The sequence below is a fragment of the Coffea eugenioides genome, chromosome 10 (assembly GCF_003713205.1).
Source record: "Coffea eugenioides isolate CCC68of chromosome 10, Ceug_1.0, whole genome shotgun sequence".
Lineage (NCBI taxonomy): Eukaryota > Viridiplantae > Streptophyta > Magnoliopsida > Gentianales > Rubiaceae > Coffea > Coffea eugenioides.
In genome coordinates this window covers 30839349-30856196 of record NC_040044.1, presented here as the reverse complement: position 1 = coordinate 30856196, position 16848 = coordinate 30839349, and the positions used below count along the sequence as shown (strand labels likewise).

General features: G+C 33.3%; 1 protein-coding gene across 1 annotated transcript; it reads right to left on the bottom strand.

Annotated features, from left to right (window-relative positions):
• Window positions 1–14040: 14040 nt before the first annotated feature.
• LOC113748767 (phosphatidylinositol 4-phosphate 5-kinase 9-like) lies at window positions 14041–16646 on the bottom strand. Its single transcript, XM_027292312.1, has 3 exons — window positions 15439–16646; window positions 14498–14726; window positions 14041–14384 (listed from the first exon to the last, which is right to left on the bottom strand). The coding sequence occupies exons 1-3, from the start codon at window positions 16350–16352 to the stop codon at window positions 14220–14222; spliced, it is 1308 nt and encodes a 435-aa protein (XP_027148113.1). The 5' UTR covers window positions 16353–16646; the 3' UTR covers window positions 14041–14219.
• Window positions 16647–16848: the final 202 nt, after the last annotated feature.

Sequence of the window (16848 nt, the reverse complement as noted above, 5' to 3'; positions counted from 1 at the left end):
TAAGTTGAAAATGTAAATATTTTGGTCTTTCTTTATGGAAATGTCAAATAATACAAAAATTTGATTGGTCTTTCTTATTATAAAATTGAAATATTTAAATAAATAAACTAGCTATACAAGTTTCAATGCAAAATTTGGCCTTCCCAATCGGCCTTTATTTGGCCTCTCTTCTATGATGCAAAGCAATATTATGCAAAGAATATCAAATAAATACAAATTCTATCGTTTATTTCAAGAAATGTGATCCAAAATATGAAAAAAAAAAAAGATAAGAAAACCTTGTAAATGAAAAGATATAACGAATACAAAGAAACGAAGATGCATTTGGTAACTTGAAACTTTTTCTTTTTTAGTCTCACTAGCTAATGTGTAAACTTCCTTCACTAGTATACACATGTGACCCCAAAAAAAGCTTGAGTAACAATCACATAGTCATGTCCAACTTAGTAAAAGATATACAAAAAGTTAAAAAAATCGAAGCCTTGCTAAAGTCTAATGATACGTCCATTCCAGGGCAAATTAAAATGTATATATCGTGATTTTAAACATTTCACTTTAGTGGTTTTCTATAAGAATTGGGTGTTTCATCTTAAAACCACTCAACAAAAGATAAAGAATGTGATTAATATGACCCTTTTAAATCTAACTTGATCACCAAGTTCATGATAAAAATAAGGATTCTTCAAATTTTTAAGGCAAAACTACTAGGAGGAAAAGTCTCCATGTATTCTCTATAAATAGCCTGATTGATGAAAGGTCGTAGGAAAAAATTAAAGCTATGGTTGAGAGTTCAGAAGGCTAAAGACTAGAGCCACAGAAAAAGAGTGAAGAAAAGAGACTACAAAAAGTAATAGACTAGAGAAAAGGACGACTATGAAGAAATCTAACAACAATAAAAGAATATTAGAATAGTTTTGTTTCTTTGGTGTGATGCACTATTAAATTAGCAAGCAAATAAATACTTTAGGAATTCTTAGAAAAATTACCGATTGTACTCCAGTTCTTATACGTTCAAGAAATCAGTGGATGCAAAGTATCATTGTTAATCTTTTTATTTTCAGTTAATTCATTCTTATCATACTAACATTTTTCTTTTGTGTCACTTATTAATCAAGGATTTTCTTTTCATTTACATGATGAGTGGAGGAATTAACATTTAATTTGTACATGAATTAATCAGGAATTTGAGCCCACAACAAAAGGATAATAAAAAACACCTAGCCTCCGTTGATTTCTTGAACGCATAAGAACTAGAATACAATTGGTGATTTTTCTAAGAAATTCTGAAGCATTTCTTTGCCTACTAATTTTGTACTGCGCTATACTAAAGAAACAAGGCTATTCTAATATTCTTATTTTACTAACATTTTTCTTTTATGTCTCTTGATTAATCGGGGTTTTCCTTCCATTTACATGATGAATGGAGTAATTAACAATCAATTTGTACATGAATTAATCAAGAATTAATAGAGAATTTGTGCTTGCTTTTTATAAGGAGTTTGGTGAATTAGATGTTTTATCTGTTGAAACTCGGGCTCTATTTTTTAGTTTGCAAGAATGTCTACAGCGCAGGATTTTTCCATTTCTTGTTAAAGTGGATTCTCAAGTTTTAGTACGTATTCTTAAACTTCTAATAAGGTGAGGTGACATTTATGTATAACTAAAGTGAGGTTTTGCTCACGGATAATATGTTAGCATCCAGAGGATTTTATTTGGTTTCTAAATGTGGTTGTTGCAAATCTTGTAAAACTTTAAGACATTGCAAATTTATTCTTCCAGATGCTTCATGGAATTTGACTCATTCAAGGGAATGGCTACCTCTGACTCCAGTTGCTGTAGTGCAAGACGTTCTACCGAGGTTGTCTAAGAATGATCAGCATGTTCGGAATTTATCAGCTAATGGGAATTTCTCATTTTCCTCAGCTTATAATGCTGTAAGGATGAGAGGGAATGTATCCATGGTTTCCAAAATTATTTGGAACCCATTAAGACCTTCGAAGATGTCCTTTTTCGCGGAGAGTTTTTCACAAGGTTTTGCCCACGGATGATGTGTTAGCATTTAGAGGGTTTTATTTGGTCTCTAAATGTGGTTGTAGCGAATCTTGTGAAACTTTAAGACATATATTCTTTGATGGTGAGTTTTTTCTTCAAATATGGCAACATTATGCAAGGTTGGTTGGGATAGAGTTCGATGGGGCTACTTGTATTTCATCGACTCTTATATATTGGTGTTTTTCAGCGACATCTGGTAAACCGGCTCATAAATGTTGTTTGATTCCAAGTGTCATTCTTTGGTTTTTGTGGATTGCCCGTAATGAATGTAGATATCAGGGATTAGCCTTTTCTGTCCCGCGGATTGTATTTAATATTGAGAGGTTCTTTCCTGTGTTAGGAGCGTCTACATTTATTGATACTAGTCAAATTGATGGGGATGAGTAGACGTTTTTTTTTTTTTTTGTCAACGCAGTGGGTATTTGGGTCCGTGGACTGGTTACCGTACGACCCAACTAATCCCACTGCGTGGCCGAGAGAGACTGCCCAACATCACCGACCAGGTAAACCCGGGGACTCGATTCCTGGACGTGGCTCTCCCCCAACTGGAACTACAACCACGGAACCGAACCCCGAAGGGCGGATGAGTAGGCGTTGTTAACTTCATGGTTTCGTGTTAAGCCTTATCTAAAAAGGCGTTGTGTTTCACTTCAATGGCGGTCTCCTCCGTCTGGGTTTCGGAAATCGAATACGGATGCGAGTATTATTTGTGGAATTAATGGAGAATTTGTATTTGCTTTTTATAAGGAGTTCGGTGAATTAGATGTTTTATTTGCTGAAGCTCGGGCTCTGTTTTGGTAAGAATGTCTACAGCGCATTATTTTTCCATTGCTTGTTGAAATGGATTATCAAGTTTTAGTGCGTACTGTTCAAACTTCTAGAAAGGTGAGGTGGCCTTTCTATGTAATTATTGAGAGGATTTTGTCACTTTTGGTGCGACTTTGAGCTAAGGTTTTCTATATTTATCGAGAAATTAATTCTGCTGCGGATTTTTTGGCCTCTTCGCAAGGATTTTCATGCATCATTTTTAATAATGCTGCATATTTGCCGAGTCAATATAGGGCTATTTACAATTAGACAGGCAAGGTTTTACTTATATTTGTACTTCTTTTGTAAGGAAGTAAGTACTCCTCGTTTATTGTTTTATTGTTCGTCATGTATTGTTTTATTGTAAGGCTACATGTCTCCCTCTATTGTTTACTTATTTTTTGAGTATTGGCATCCCACTCGTATATAGGGTTTGCCAAAAAAAATTACGAATATAAGTTTAGAAAATGATAATATCCATTGTCTATTCAATATTGATATGATTAGATGTATTGTGCCGAATGTGGGACCAACTATGCAAAAAGAGAAGAAACATATTAGACATTAATAGTACGAATAAATGCATAAATAATTGAAAAAGAAGAAGAAAAGTGTATTTGGCTTTTCCATGTTTTAAATATTAAATTTTCTATTCCACTCAACGCCGATTCATATTTAATTTCATCATGAAAACCCTCAACATCACTATTTGAAACTTAAGGTACTACAATAATTCAAACTCCAAATATTGGGGACTAAAAATGAAAACTCAAAATAGTTGACTAACAGAAATTTGGTTTGACCATTAGGAATAGTTGAATTTCCACCAATCGTCCAAAATCTGTTCAAATTGAAAATTTCAGGGACTGCATCTATTTTAGCTAAAATATTAAAGATCAATTTGACACCCTAACCAGGTATTGGAGACCAAAACTAATATTTCTCCCCTACATTTTATATCATCTTAAATCCTAAACTTTAACTATTTAAAATTTCAGGGACTATATTGATCGAAAATCTAAATATTAGGTACTAAAAAGGTTAAGTCAAAATGTTTGCCTAACACTAACCTGATTATGATGTTAGCTATTGTAATCTTCCATTAGTTGTCTAGAAACTGTGGAGACCAGTTGATCAAAACATTGGAAATCAGTTGGGCATAGAACCCAACTAAATTTATATTGCAAAAGAGTTGCTCTAATCTAGCTAGATATGAGGTTTAACTCCTTTTAATTTCTCTTTTTCCGAAAATTCACTTATGTGTCCTTTATACACAGGTTGGATAATATCCTTTCCATTTTTCTAAACTTTGGTTAAGAATAATTGCTAGGCGTCAACAAAAATAATCATCTTACGGGTTTTTGGCCTTCATTCATTCCTTTTGCTTCTGTCCAAGAGTACCTAAAAGTCAAAATGCAAAAGCGACTTAGATGGATGCTTCCCCAATTAAAAGTGAGTTTTAGGTGGAAGAAATTAATTTCCCGTGACCTCATTAATAAGACCTTTCCATTAGACTGCCATTAGCAAGGAAGTCAAAAGGAGGACGGTTTTAGGTTTTTAGCTGACAATTTTGTCATACCAGATTTCATAAATACTAATAACCAGAAAGAAAAAGACAGGTCAATATTCAATGGACAGCTAAAGCAAACATTAAATAGATGAAAGTGCTTAAATCTTAATCATCAGGATCAGAAAATTAGTTTGACTTACACAAGAAACACATTTATTAATGGTATTGAATAAAACAGTTTTTAAATTTGTAAACTGAATACTTGCATAAGTAAAACAACAAATTCCCACCATTTTTCAAAAAAGAAAAAGAAAATAGAAAATCACCTTCTGATAGTGTTGGGGGGGGGGGGGGTTAACATGGACCCTTACTGGTTAATTAAATAACGAAAATATAATAAAAGGGAGGACATAAAACCGTACCTTCTGAATGAATAATACAAGAAAAATGCAAGTTTAAGGTCCTATCAAAAAAATGTAAAATGAAGGGTAATTGTTTTGGGATTTCTGACTAATATTTTATCATGTAGAACCTTAAAGGAAATTTTGAACATCTTTAGCTGCAAACACTAAGCACCTAGAACCACCAACCCCATGATGAATCTTCCTGCCTCCTTTTTTTTTTCTGTAGTTTAATATCATTCAGAATGTGATTGGTGTCCATTTAATTTGAACTGGCGATTTTGACAGTTCTTGCAGTTGTAGGATCGGTGACCATTTTTCAGTTTTCAATTCAAACCAAGAGCAGTAGATGATATCAGGTTTGATAATTGTCCAGTCTTAATTCAACACTTTTCATTCATTTGTGGACCCTGATATTTGAATTGGAGCTGGATCCTTTGATGTATTAATAAATGGATGGATTCTAGATTTTTGAAATATAGTTTGCTTGGATTGAATAGGAACCTGATTTTATGAAAAGTAAAACTTTGAAATGCATATGTTCAATGTTCTACATTCAATCGAACATTATAGGTAAGGGGGAAAAAAAAAGAGGAAAAAAAAAGTATTGGGACCATGTAGCCCGTTGGATCAATATATTAACGTAGAGATGCCATTTATTCAATCAAGAATATTTTAAAATGACGACAAAATGATTCCTTTTATTTATTTTCTTTGCTAACAAAGAACAAATTATCTTTTTAATTGAAAGCAATTTCTATGTTACCTTGACATGAGAGAAACTAGTTTTGTTGAAATAAAATTGCTGTTTTTTCTAATTTTTATTTGGTTTTAAGAAATTGAAGGTCGTAGGATAAAACTAAAAGTAGTTTTCCATCCAATGAATAAACAAGAAAAATCTAAGTGAACCGAAATCATCCCAAATTTCATTCTAACCTTTCTATGGAACTTTAGTAAATGATCTAAATCTCTTGTTGAAGTAAATCCGTGACCAACTCAACAGATGTAGATGGAATAGTCCTTTCATTCTAGTTTCAGTGCAATCATTTCTCTTTGCACAGTAATTATGTGTTAAAAAAGTTGTTTATTAAAATACAAAAATACAATTTAGAGTGATGCCTAGAGATCTCAATTGCTTTCTCTAATTAAAAGATAGGACTAGTAGTTTATCTTAGCACACACCTGTTCGATTTTCTTACAACCCTTCTATGTTGCATTTAATGGGATGAAAATGGCACTCGAAAGGACGTACATGGACCTTTACATGAAATGACAAGAAAGTTTTATGCACTTAAAAAATAAGTCTAAATGTTTTTATAGGTAAAATAGGTCTCAAGAATATCAGCAGTGTACAAGCTATATAAAATAAGTGGAAATGCGAGAAAATATAGGTGGAATAACATATTTGTTAAAACTCGAAATTAGTTTGATTAATGCTAATTACTGGTCATTTTCAGTTTTCCCTCTAGAAGTTTGTCTTTTCTAACAATTTCCAGATGATCTTTCATTTTATTGTTTCAATATCTCATATTTCTAATTCTGTGAATTAATTACTAGTACAGCTTCATTTTGAAACCTAAATCTTCTTTTTAGAGAAGTGAAAATGAGTTCAAATTTGCTTAAAAAAAGAGTTCAAATTTCTAAGCATAAAACAATTTTATCTCCAATTTGAGTCAGCAAATGGTTGCATATAAATGCTAATAGTTCCATTCGGTTTCAAATTAAAGAATATTAATGTTAGAACGCTAAACTTGTCAGGCGAATTCTAGCTAGTTTCAGTTTTTTCAAGGGCAATTGATAAAATTGGCTTTTACATAATGAAACGTGCACGTTTAGTCCAAGTCGAATAAATGATCATTAGTCAAGATACATTGGCAACAATCCACCTTTTTGCCATATCCTAGGAATATGAGAGACGTATCATACTAGGCAAAAGTAGTTGAAGCCTGAAGGTAGAAAAAAACATTAAAATTTTTGAGTAAATATTATATATACTAACAATACATGTATCATCGTAATTAAATGTATGATACATATATAAAATTTGGATATTAAATTTAAATTTAGATTAGGCGTCAAGCATTCAAACTTGATAGTATATATATCGTTAATGTATAAAAAAATTAATTCAAAACATTTTATCCATTACCTGAATTGTTAACATTTTATCTGGAAAAGGGAAATTCTTTCAAAATGTTCAAGGGTAATTATTAATGATCCGAAAGAGTATCTAGTGTGACATTATAAAAGGAATAGCAAAAGATTAATAGTAGCATCATAATTGCTATGTAATATTTGAAAGCCACACACATCTGTGTAACTTCAAAGTAGTTCATCCTATGATATTTCACAATTTAGGGATAAGTCAAGATGGAAAAATTAGATTAAGCAGGTAGTTTAATTAGATAAAATATTATAAAGAGTTGGAAAGTGAATGTAAATTTGTCCTGTGATGTTGCTACATTTTGTGTAATAATAATTGCCTTTTAATTTGATTCAACAGTCTGCGTAACATCTTAAAAATATAACAACTTATTTTATCTAGAACTTTAAAAAAAATGCATCGACTTTTATTCCGCATATATAAACAGGAAATGTTCAACGTCTATTCTTACATTAATTTTCAGAAAATCAACTTCCACGCCTAGATTAAGCAAGTAATTTAGTTAAACATAGTATAATAATACATTGGGAAGTGTATTTTAGTTACAAGCACTGTGATTATGAAAGTTGTTGACAATTTTAGTGATTAATTATATTTTATATGACAAAAATGCCTACTTAACCTATTAAATATGACGTTGTTCTTGTTCTCTAGTCCTTAAAATTTAAGTAAATCTAATTCCTTTTGTATGAATTCTCCCGCCATCTTCGAGATTAGTAGAGTACATATTTGAATTTCTGTATCCATTTCTAACTTTTAAGTCACAATGTGACTGTTATTAAACTAACAAAATAACTCTGTCGAAGCGCTTCGCGCGGCATATTCCAAACACGCTTTTTATTTATTTATTTTTTTTTTTTGTTTTCTGGCAACCAATTAGCACAATGCAACTTCTTCAAGATTTTAAATTGAACTAAAACACATTCAATGTCTGTGTATATTCTTTTCACAACTTTTCAATCATTCCGTTCCTCAATTTCAATGTCAATCGCAAATAATAGATACTATATTTTTTTCCTCTAATAAGGGATGGGTGGAATTTAAGAAGTAGGGAGGGGCAAAAGGGAGATTTGACTTGAGCCCTTTATTTTAATCACTAGACCAAACAGTATTTATATAGGAATAAACACTGATTAATTTTTTGGGCTAAATACTAAGTACTACTAATTATTTGTTGGGCATATACAGATATTTTGTTTTATTTTTTCAAGGAAATTCAGCGAACAAGAAAATAAAATATATGTGATGGATCAACAATCAAAGCAGTAAAAGAATTGAATATTGGATTGTTTAGAATTTTTTTTAAAAAAAAACTATAGTATCCGTTTAAGAACATATCCTAGTGAGCCTTGATAATCACTCTAAAAATTAAAATAAATGGTTGAAGTACCTTTTGCGGTGATGAACAAGTGGTTAGTGGTTTGTCTTTCCCAAGGTAACCAAGAGAAGCAATCAAGCATAATTTAACTATAACCCCAAAAGTAATTATGGACAAGCTTTTTTAATCATACAAAGGGAAGGCCATAAACCAATTCTATAGCCCACGTAATAAGATATAGCTCACACTTTGTTACTCTCTCCATCAGATTTTTCTTTTGTGTTTTGATTTGTTTTTCTTGTGTTTTATTTTATTTTGGTATGTGAACAATTACCAATTAAAAGGAGGTGCAAAATCTTGGACAGTTGTACAGCGCAACATTCAAGAAGGAAAACAAATGCGAAAAAAAAAAATGGGCCTTTCGGGTTGGCGAACAAAAAAAAAAAAGAAACAAGAAACAAGAAAGAATGGAAAGGGCTAAGGTCTGAGATCTTTTGATCGAAAGAGGTGATGTCTTTTTTAAAATTTCAATTCAGCCCTTCAATTTACTGTTGCACAATATTGAAGTAAGAAAATTTTTAAAATTTCATTTGGGCCTTGGACTAACTATTGGTGTAATTTGTAGACAAGGTTAATATAAGAATTTTACATCTTTTCGTCAATATGAATGATTTCTGTCTGCATCCCACATCATTCCAAAGTAAAATGAGTTTATTTGGATGTTTTTGAATAATAAGAGAATTTCATAACCTTTGACCAAATCATAAAAGTGTTTCTATATTTTACCCAAACCCTAATAATCAAGAGATGGTTCGTAGAGTTTTTCCTGATTTCAAGTTGGGATTCGAACTGCGACAATTGGAGGTGGGAAAAGTCTAGGAATGGGAAGGAAGCCATATAAAAATAAAAATTGAAATAAAAAACCTTACTTACAGTTGCATTGTTGAATTTGCCGCCATATATGATCCAATAGTCAGTATGATGGGAATCGTGCTCGGTCACTGCTTAGGCAGCCAGGCAGCTCTCCTACAGGAGCTTTCGATCAAATCCCGTTGTCTAGGATTTAATTTATCGATATGGTCAAAGAGAAAATCGGTCTAATCGAGCCATTCTTAAAATAATCCAAGTAAACAGTGCAACGATTGGATGCCCGATGATTTTACTTTTCCTAGCTGCATGTGGAGGTAGGTGGGCATTATGATGTTTTATATGGTATACCAGAAAGAAGCAATGAGAGGGAGAGAGATTTGAATCAAATTGCTTGTCTAGTAAAACACCAAAGCAAGAGTTTGACAAAAAAAAAAAAAAAAAAAAGTAAAACACCAAAGCAAGGTGGATTATGTGTTTTTTTTTTATTACCCCTTCTTCGTGGGGGAGAACAAGAAATCAAGAATCCAGACAAATCTCAACATTTGAATTTTTTAAAAAACCAAAAAGTTCTTTGCTTTTCCTTCCTTTCAAAGAATTGATGAAACAGACATTCGTGGTTCAATTCAACTTCTCGAAGCAAGCATGAAAAGCACCATATATATTTTTTGAAAAAAAACAAAAGTAAAAGCCCACCACCCACATCACCATGTGCTTGCATGAGAATAATTACCATTCCCACATAATAATCCATAGTGAAAGAAAACTTAGTAAAAGTACATTGGATATTTTAGATTTGCTAGAAAATGTCTTTTTGATTTGTCAAATTGACTTTATGACAACTCAATCGAAATTAACACCTACACAAGTATGCAGTTTTCTGGTGGCAATTTATTTCATTGACAATGCTGGAATCCGGATCTACTTTATACTGATTTTGCGATAAAGAAAAATTGTACTACACGACATAATAAATGGATTAACATGTGCACTGGCCTCTTCCAATTACTGATTAGGTACATGTATTTAATTTGAAGAGATAGGCAACAACAATGCAACTGTTACAAAATAGTGTTGGATGAGAAAATCGTTCAAAACGTTTTTTGACATTTTGTCAAATAAATTTTTTCATCCGTCACTTTTAAAATATTTACGTCCCTTATAAATTCAATTTAATAAAATTGGGTCTCAACTTAGTTTTTGACTACTTTTTAGCTTTGGAATTACCACGTGACTAACATACAGTCAATTTTGATGAAGAAAAAGGTTAGATTCCATTTTTTTGATAGCAAAGATGAATATGAATTCAGTCAAATTGCATTTTTTTAAGAGTAAGAATGAATATGATTTGGATCAAATCTTACCTTTTTAGAAGCAAAATTGAATATGGATCGAATCATTTGTTTAACTACAAATGTAGTCAAACTTTTTTTACCCATAAAAAACTAACCATGTGCGATTCAAGTAATGGATATTTAAGATAAAAATAGTCGAAAACCTTGGTTGAGATCAAATTTTACCGATTTAATTTTGTGAGGGGCGTAAAATTATCATTTAAAAGTTAAAGATGAAAAAAATTCATTTAACAAAATATAAAGGATGTTTTGAATTATTTTTCTTTTAAATAATTGTAATTCATCACAAATAACTTCTATATATTTTTAAGAATGTAATATTGAGGTGCAGTTAACCTAAATGCTTTTTATGTCAATTGTGTGAGAATTACGTGACGTGTTTTGGTACCACCTCACAGATTAGCAACTTGTGTTAGTGGCGAAATCATGAATTCATGATGCATCGACATTATGTCTTGTCTAGTAACGTTTCTCTTATTCTCATTTTATTTTTTTTCTCTTTTGTGAAACGATCTCCAGTGATTTAATATCATATTAAACTGAGTTGTCATACATAAACAATTAGGTAATTAATTTCTCTAACCTACTTACGCTGTCACATTTGACTTTTCTTACTTACTTCATGATAAATAAATACATTATTATATGTATTTCCAGTAACGTTTCTCTTATACTCATTTTTTTTTCTTTTTTGGGAAAAGATCTCCAGTGATTCAACATCAAATTAAACTGACTTGTCCCACATAAACAATTAGGTAATTTCTGTATCCTACTTACGTTATCACCTTTGACTTTTCTTACCTACTCTATGAAATTTTTGGATTTCTGGTTTCAATAATATGTTTCATTGTTATAAATATCTAAACAAGAAATTTTCTCACAAATTTTAACAACATTCAAGTACTTCTTTTCAAATAAGTCAATAATGTTAGTTTTTGCATGATATTCAAATATGGTTTATTTAATTCCAAAAAATTTGCATGAGATGAATCATTAATTACAGCTATAATTTGATTCAATTAATAAAAAAGGTTATTTTCTCACAAAAGATGGTATTTTGATGATAGGAATCGAAACCATCTCAACTTATTTTTTACCCCAAAAAAAAAATATTGGTTACAGGAGGTGGAAGTCTACTACAGCTTTTCATGGTGCGAAGATTCTTTACGTCTTCTCGCGTTATGAGAATCGACCTCTACCTGTGACATGGGCATGGGAGTAGATAGGTTACCAATAATTTCCTTGCACAGAATATGTTAGAACAGGCCTGTACATGGCACTATGGCAGTAGATCTCACAAATATTTAAAAAGTAGACTTTTCATGCAAAGATACGAAAGTGCCAAGATAAGGGTTCTAGCTGTCGGATCGTGGCTTCCAAAATTCATGTGATTTTGGTTAGATCTATAGGCGAGTCGAGTTGACATGAATATCTCAAATTTGAGTTCTGTTGGTGAAACTATTCAAATACGAACAAGAGTCGTATTTGTTCGATAATATTTGAGTTTCAAATCTGCATTCGTATTCAATTTATCAAGCAAAATTCTAATTCAAACTTGACTCATTTAATATAAACGAGCTGTTCGCAAACAGATTCAAGATGAGACGTTCGAATCTAGGATCTTTCTCTCACAAAATTAATATAATCTACCTATCTATAATATTAACTATTAAGGAACAATAGCAGAAAAACAGTAATGATTCTAAATTTTGTGAAATAATGATTAAGCAAATGATCGTTTAAATTTGCAAACGAGGTAATGTTCGTTCGATTACTTATCAAACCAAAATGTTTGTTCAAACTCAACTCATATAAATTTTTGAACGAGTCATTATTGAATCCGAACAAGTCTAAATGAGCTAAGTTAATGAATAGCTCGATTCATTTGATAGCACTAATTTTGGTTACATGCTCATACAAAGATACTATGTGTCACCCTATGAGATAACTTTTATACGAGTTATATGTAATTTTAAAAAATTTTAATTTTAATTTCAAATTTAAATTATTTATCATGTATTCAAACCTATCATTGTATACATTATTGTCAGGTGTATACAAAATTAATTCATAAAATATCTTGATTAAAAAGTTTTGAGATGTAAGAGTGAAATGTTAAACTTTGATCTTCTGGGATAAAGTGAATTTTTACTTCCACCATATCACAAAGGCCTTGAATCTTATGTTTCACAAAGCGATTGCTATTTGCTAAGAACAATTGGCCCAATGAGTACTGTCAACTTTGCAATAAATATATATTTTTTCAAAAATAAAAATTGAATTCGCAGACGAGAAACTGCCTAAGCAATTCAGGAGACACCGGATTTTCCTTCAATCATATCACCAAATTTTTACATGTAGATCAGTATAACATAAACTATAATAACTCAATAGATTTTCAAGGGAAGAAAAGTTATCTAAAATAATCTTAAAAAATTCATCATTCGTTCAAGAAAACAAAAAGATTTGACTAGAAGGACATAAAACATTAATATAAGTTGAATTATCACCAGCGACCAACCATGTGTACAGGTGCAGGACGGATTATTAGTTCAGTGAACATGGAAAATTCCGTAATTAGAATAGTTTCTGTGTTGTAGTGTACTGTAGATTGTAGATTCGAAAGTCAAACAACAAGAATCTGGTGATTTTGCAATGGCTGAACAAAATGGCAACTATTTTCCACGTTTGTTCTCGTAGTACTTTGATGAATTGGCTACGATTTTTTTTTTAAAAAAAAATTCATCAAAAAGGAGTGAGACTTAAAAAGCGGGAAGGGACAGGTTAAAATTTATTTTCAATAAAGAAAGAGTGGATGAAAAAATAAGGGATTTAAATCCAACACCTCTAATTCTCATTGCTGAGTGCCTTAATGAGCTCATATGAATGGAGTGGATACCCTTCTTCTGGTGTAGTGATTGATAATCAATGCAAGAAATGAATCTCAAAAGTTGTGAAAATTAAGGAAACATTTTCCAACCCATCTTTTTTGAATAGCAAATTATCTCAAATAATACTATTTCACTTGCATCATAAACACATTTTCCAACTCACATTTTCCTTTTTTATCTCGCATACAACGCATCACAAATCTAAACCCACCTATTATTGCATTCTTCTTTTGTTTATCAATTTTTTATGGGAAAAGATGAAGTACCACACAAATTTGAAATTTCACACTGAGTTGCTTTGCTTCTAAATTTCAAACTCTTGCAATAAATGAGAACGGAAGAAGACATGCACCCACTGCTCCTAGTCATCATTTGATCTAATTCCTCCGAGTCATAATTTCATGTACTTATTAAAAACTGTAATCATGTTAGAAACCCCAATCTGACAATGAAATTCTGTCACTTGTTCCTTTCAAAATGCGAAAACAATAATAGTCACAACAGCCATAGGATAGACACTGAGTTATAGCAAAGACTGACAGGGCAATGATGAGGCTGAGGACAAGCTGGGATCAAGAACATGGTCTCATATTAGTGCAGTGTTAAAAACACCAAAAAATAGAGCCCAGCACCTGACATACTTGCAAGTGGAGAATTACCCGCGGAGAAAGGAGCTTTCAGAAAATTGCTATGTCATAGATGTACAACTGGATCTATATACAAGTGTTGGTCAACCAAAAGCTCAGGCTCAACTCTCCCTCAACCTCCAATGAGCTTTTTGCTCACAGGGGTGGCTCAGATTTGTAGTACATAGAAATTTACTCAGTAATAAAATTTACAATTGCCAAGAAATCTTAGATATTAGTATCGCAAAATTTTCCATCTATCCGATTCTGAACTGCTTTAACAGCAGCCACTCTTGCTGCAGTGGCAGCTCTATTTGCAGCCATGACTGCCTTGTTTACTTGTTCATCGACTCCGCGAAAATGAATCGCTTTTTCTGCAGTTCTTCTAGCAGCCTGCAATTACAACAAGAAACAAAGAAAATGAACACAAAGAAATTGTCAAAAGGCCAAAATTTTCATAGGATATTAAAACAAGGGCAACAAGAAATCATCGTTGAGTGATTCACCTGCACTGCTCGAAGGACTGCCTCGTTTAATGGAGGTGAGGGATTTTTAAGATTGCCAAGATCCCATTCCCCACATTTTGTGTCACCATTTCGAAACGTATACATTCCAAAGCCTTGCTTTCGGCCTTCATGCCATGATCCCTCATAACAATGGCCGTTGGCAAAGTGATAAACACCAAAACCATGAATTTTATCTCCAAAGTACTCACCAGCATATCTATCTCCATTCCTGCACAAGAATCAGAGCCACTTTCTCATCAATAACCTCCTACAAAGCTTTCATATCTCTAAATTCCAAAAGGAATTACTAAATTGAACAAATAAAACATCTTCCAATGACTAATCCAAAATGCTTCAACGTGAAGGTTAGAATTGTACATTGAGCTACTCAAAATAATTTTGCAAATCACAGTAGCATATAATGCAACTGGACTCAGTCAACACTAAGATTATAGAAAAGCTGAGCAGGGGGGCAGGACTGAAACAAATACAAATAGCAGCAGAAGCTGCCATAAAGTCCAACCAACCACTCCTAAAACATGGAAGCCCTACCTTCTGCTTTTAATAATTGTACCAAGCAAATCTCCATCAATTTCAAGCCAATTTCAACAATTCCACTCATCTTGCTCTAGCAAGAAACAAGAAATCAACAGCAATCCAATCCTCATGTTCAACCCAACATCAACACAACTTACGACTGCCCCTTCAAAGGAAATCCAAATTATCCCCCTCCAACTTGCTTAAACAATAACCCGAAAAAATCACGACACAATCAGACTTCAAAAACATAGCAGCACCTAAAAAATCAAGTCCTAAATCACTTTAAACTAGTCCCACAATTATTTGTACTGTTCCATCCATCAAACAACTTAATATTACACAAATCTAAAAAAGTATTCATAAATAAGCCAAAAAAAAGGCCCACGAAATATTTTACTGACCGGAAATGGTAAACACCAAGGCCATGTTTGACACCAGCTTTGAATTCACCAATGTAACAGCTCCCATCAGAGCAAGTCTGCATTCCAACACCATGACTCTGCCCATTAAACCATTCCCCAGAATAAGAATCTCCTGTATAAAATCTATAAACTCCATACCCATGCCTTAGGCCATTCCTATACTGCCCTCTATACCTACTCCCTCTAGCCCAGCTTTCTATCCCATACCCATCATAGCTCCCATCAACCCAGTCCCCCTCATACCTCCCATTCCCAAAGTAGTTATACACTCCACTCCCATTACACCTACCCTTATGAAACTCCCCTTCATAAAAATCCCCATTGCTGTAAAACTCCACACCTTCTTTTATACATTTCTTCAAAATTTTCTCTTTCTGGACCTCCTTGGTGCCCATGTCCGGCTGCTCACCGATGAACCATTGAACCGATTTTGACTGGTTCTTCGACGACCACCCGATTTTCTTCCCATACTCATCAAACAAATGCTTCAGAACACTTATACTCTGGTGGATTAAACCCTTATTCCGTTGTGCGAAAAACAGCCAAACCGCGACGAAAATCAGAGCCAAAAGAAGGTTTTCCGACGAGGCGATTTCATCCCTGTTAAAGAAAACGAAAAGGGTGTACATAGAAATCAAGCAGAGAACAAGAACTGGAGCCAACCGGGCTGAACCGGAAACCACCCTGGACGAACTGGTGGTTGAACCGGGTTTGGAGTGAGGCTTCTGTTCTTCTAGGTCTTGGTAATGGTACCCTGCTGCTTCCTCGTCATGATCAGGTGTGATCTCGCTCACGGAAGATAAGCTGTGGATGGATGATCGGATGGTCGGAGATGACCGGAGAAGTGAGGAGTTAGTCCTCGTAAGCTTCGCCTGGCTCTTCTGACCGTCCATTACAATTATAATGGTCCCCCTAAGGGAAAATCTCAACCCTTGAAATTTTCTCTTTTTCAAACTAGTGGGTCATCCTGTACCGAGATAGTCTTATCATGTACTCTGACGCCGGCTTCATCCCTTCCCGACCCTGATTTAGTGCGTGTACTGCGTGTGAATTTCAAGCACTCAGAGAGCAGCAGTGTGTGTACTGTGTGTGTTTTTTAAAAGCACAAAGTGCTACCAGAGATGGACAAGAGAGGAAAGTGTCCTGAGAGAAGAGTGAGAAATTGTTCAAATAAAAATGGGAGAGACTGAAATATGGGAAGTTGTGGGGAGTGGACCGAGTTTTACGTGTGAATATATAGATAATGGGGTGGAGCCACTTGGGGTTTATCTGGACCGTTGAAAAATTGATCGTAGGGTGGATAAGGAAGGATGGGTTTTGACCGTTGGATGAGGGGTTCTTTGGGAGTTCCCGGTATTGACGGGAAGATACGGTCGTCGGATCTAGATT

What these genes read in the sequence shown, in the direction of transcription:
- LOC113748767 (XM_027292312.1), bottom strand. Translation starts at nt 16,352, where the DNA reads ATGGACGGTCAGAAGAGCCAGGCGAAGCTTACGAGGACTAACTCCTCA. An exon ending in CTTGGTGTTTACCATTTCCG is followed by an intron (nt 14,727 to 15,438) that starts GTCAGTAAAATA and finishes ATTCTTGTGCAG; the next exon opens with GAATGGAGATAGATATGCTG. An exon ending in CAGTCCTTCGAGCAGTGCAG is followed by an intron (nt 14,385 to 14,497) that starts GTGAATCACTCA and finishes TTGTAATTGCAG; the next exon opens with GCTGCTAGAAGAACTGCAGA.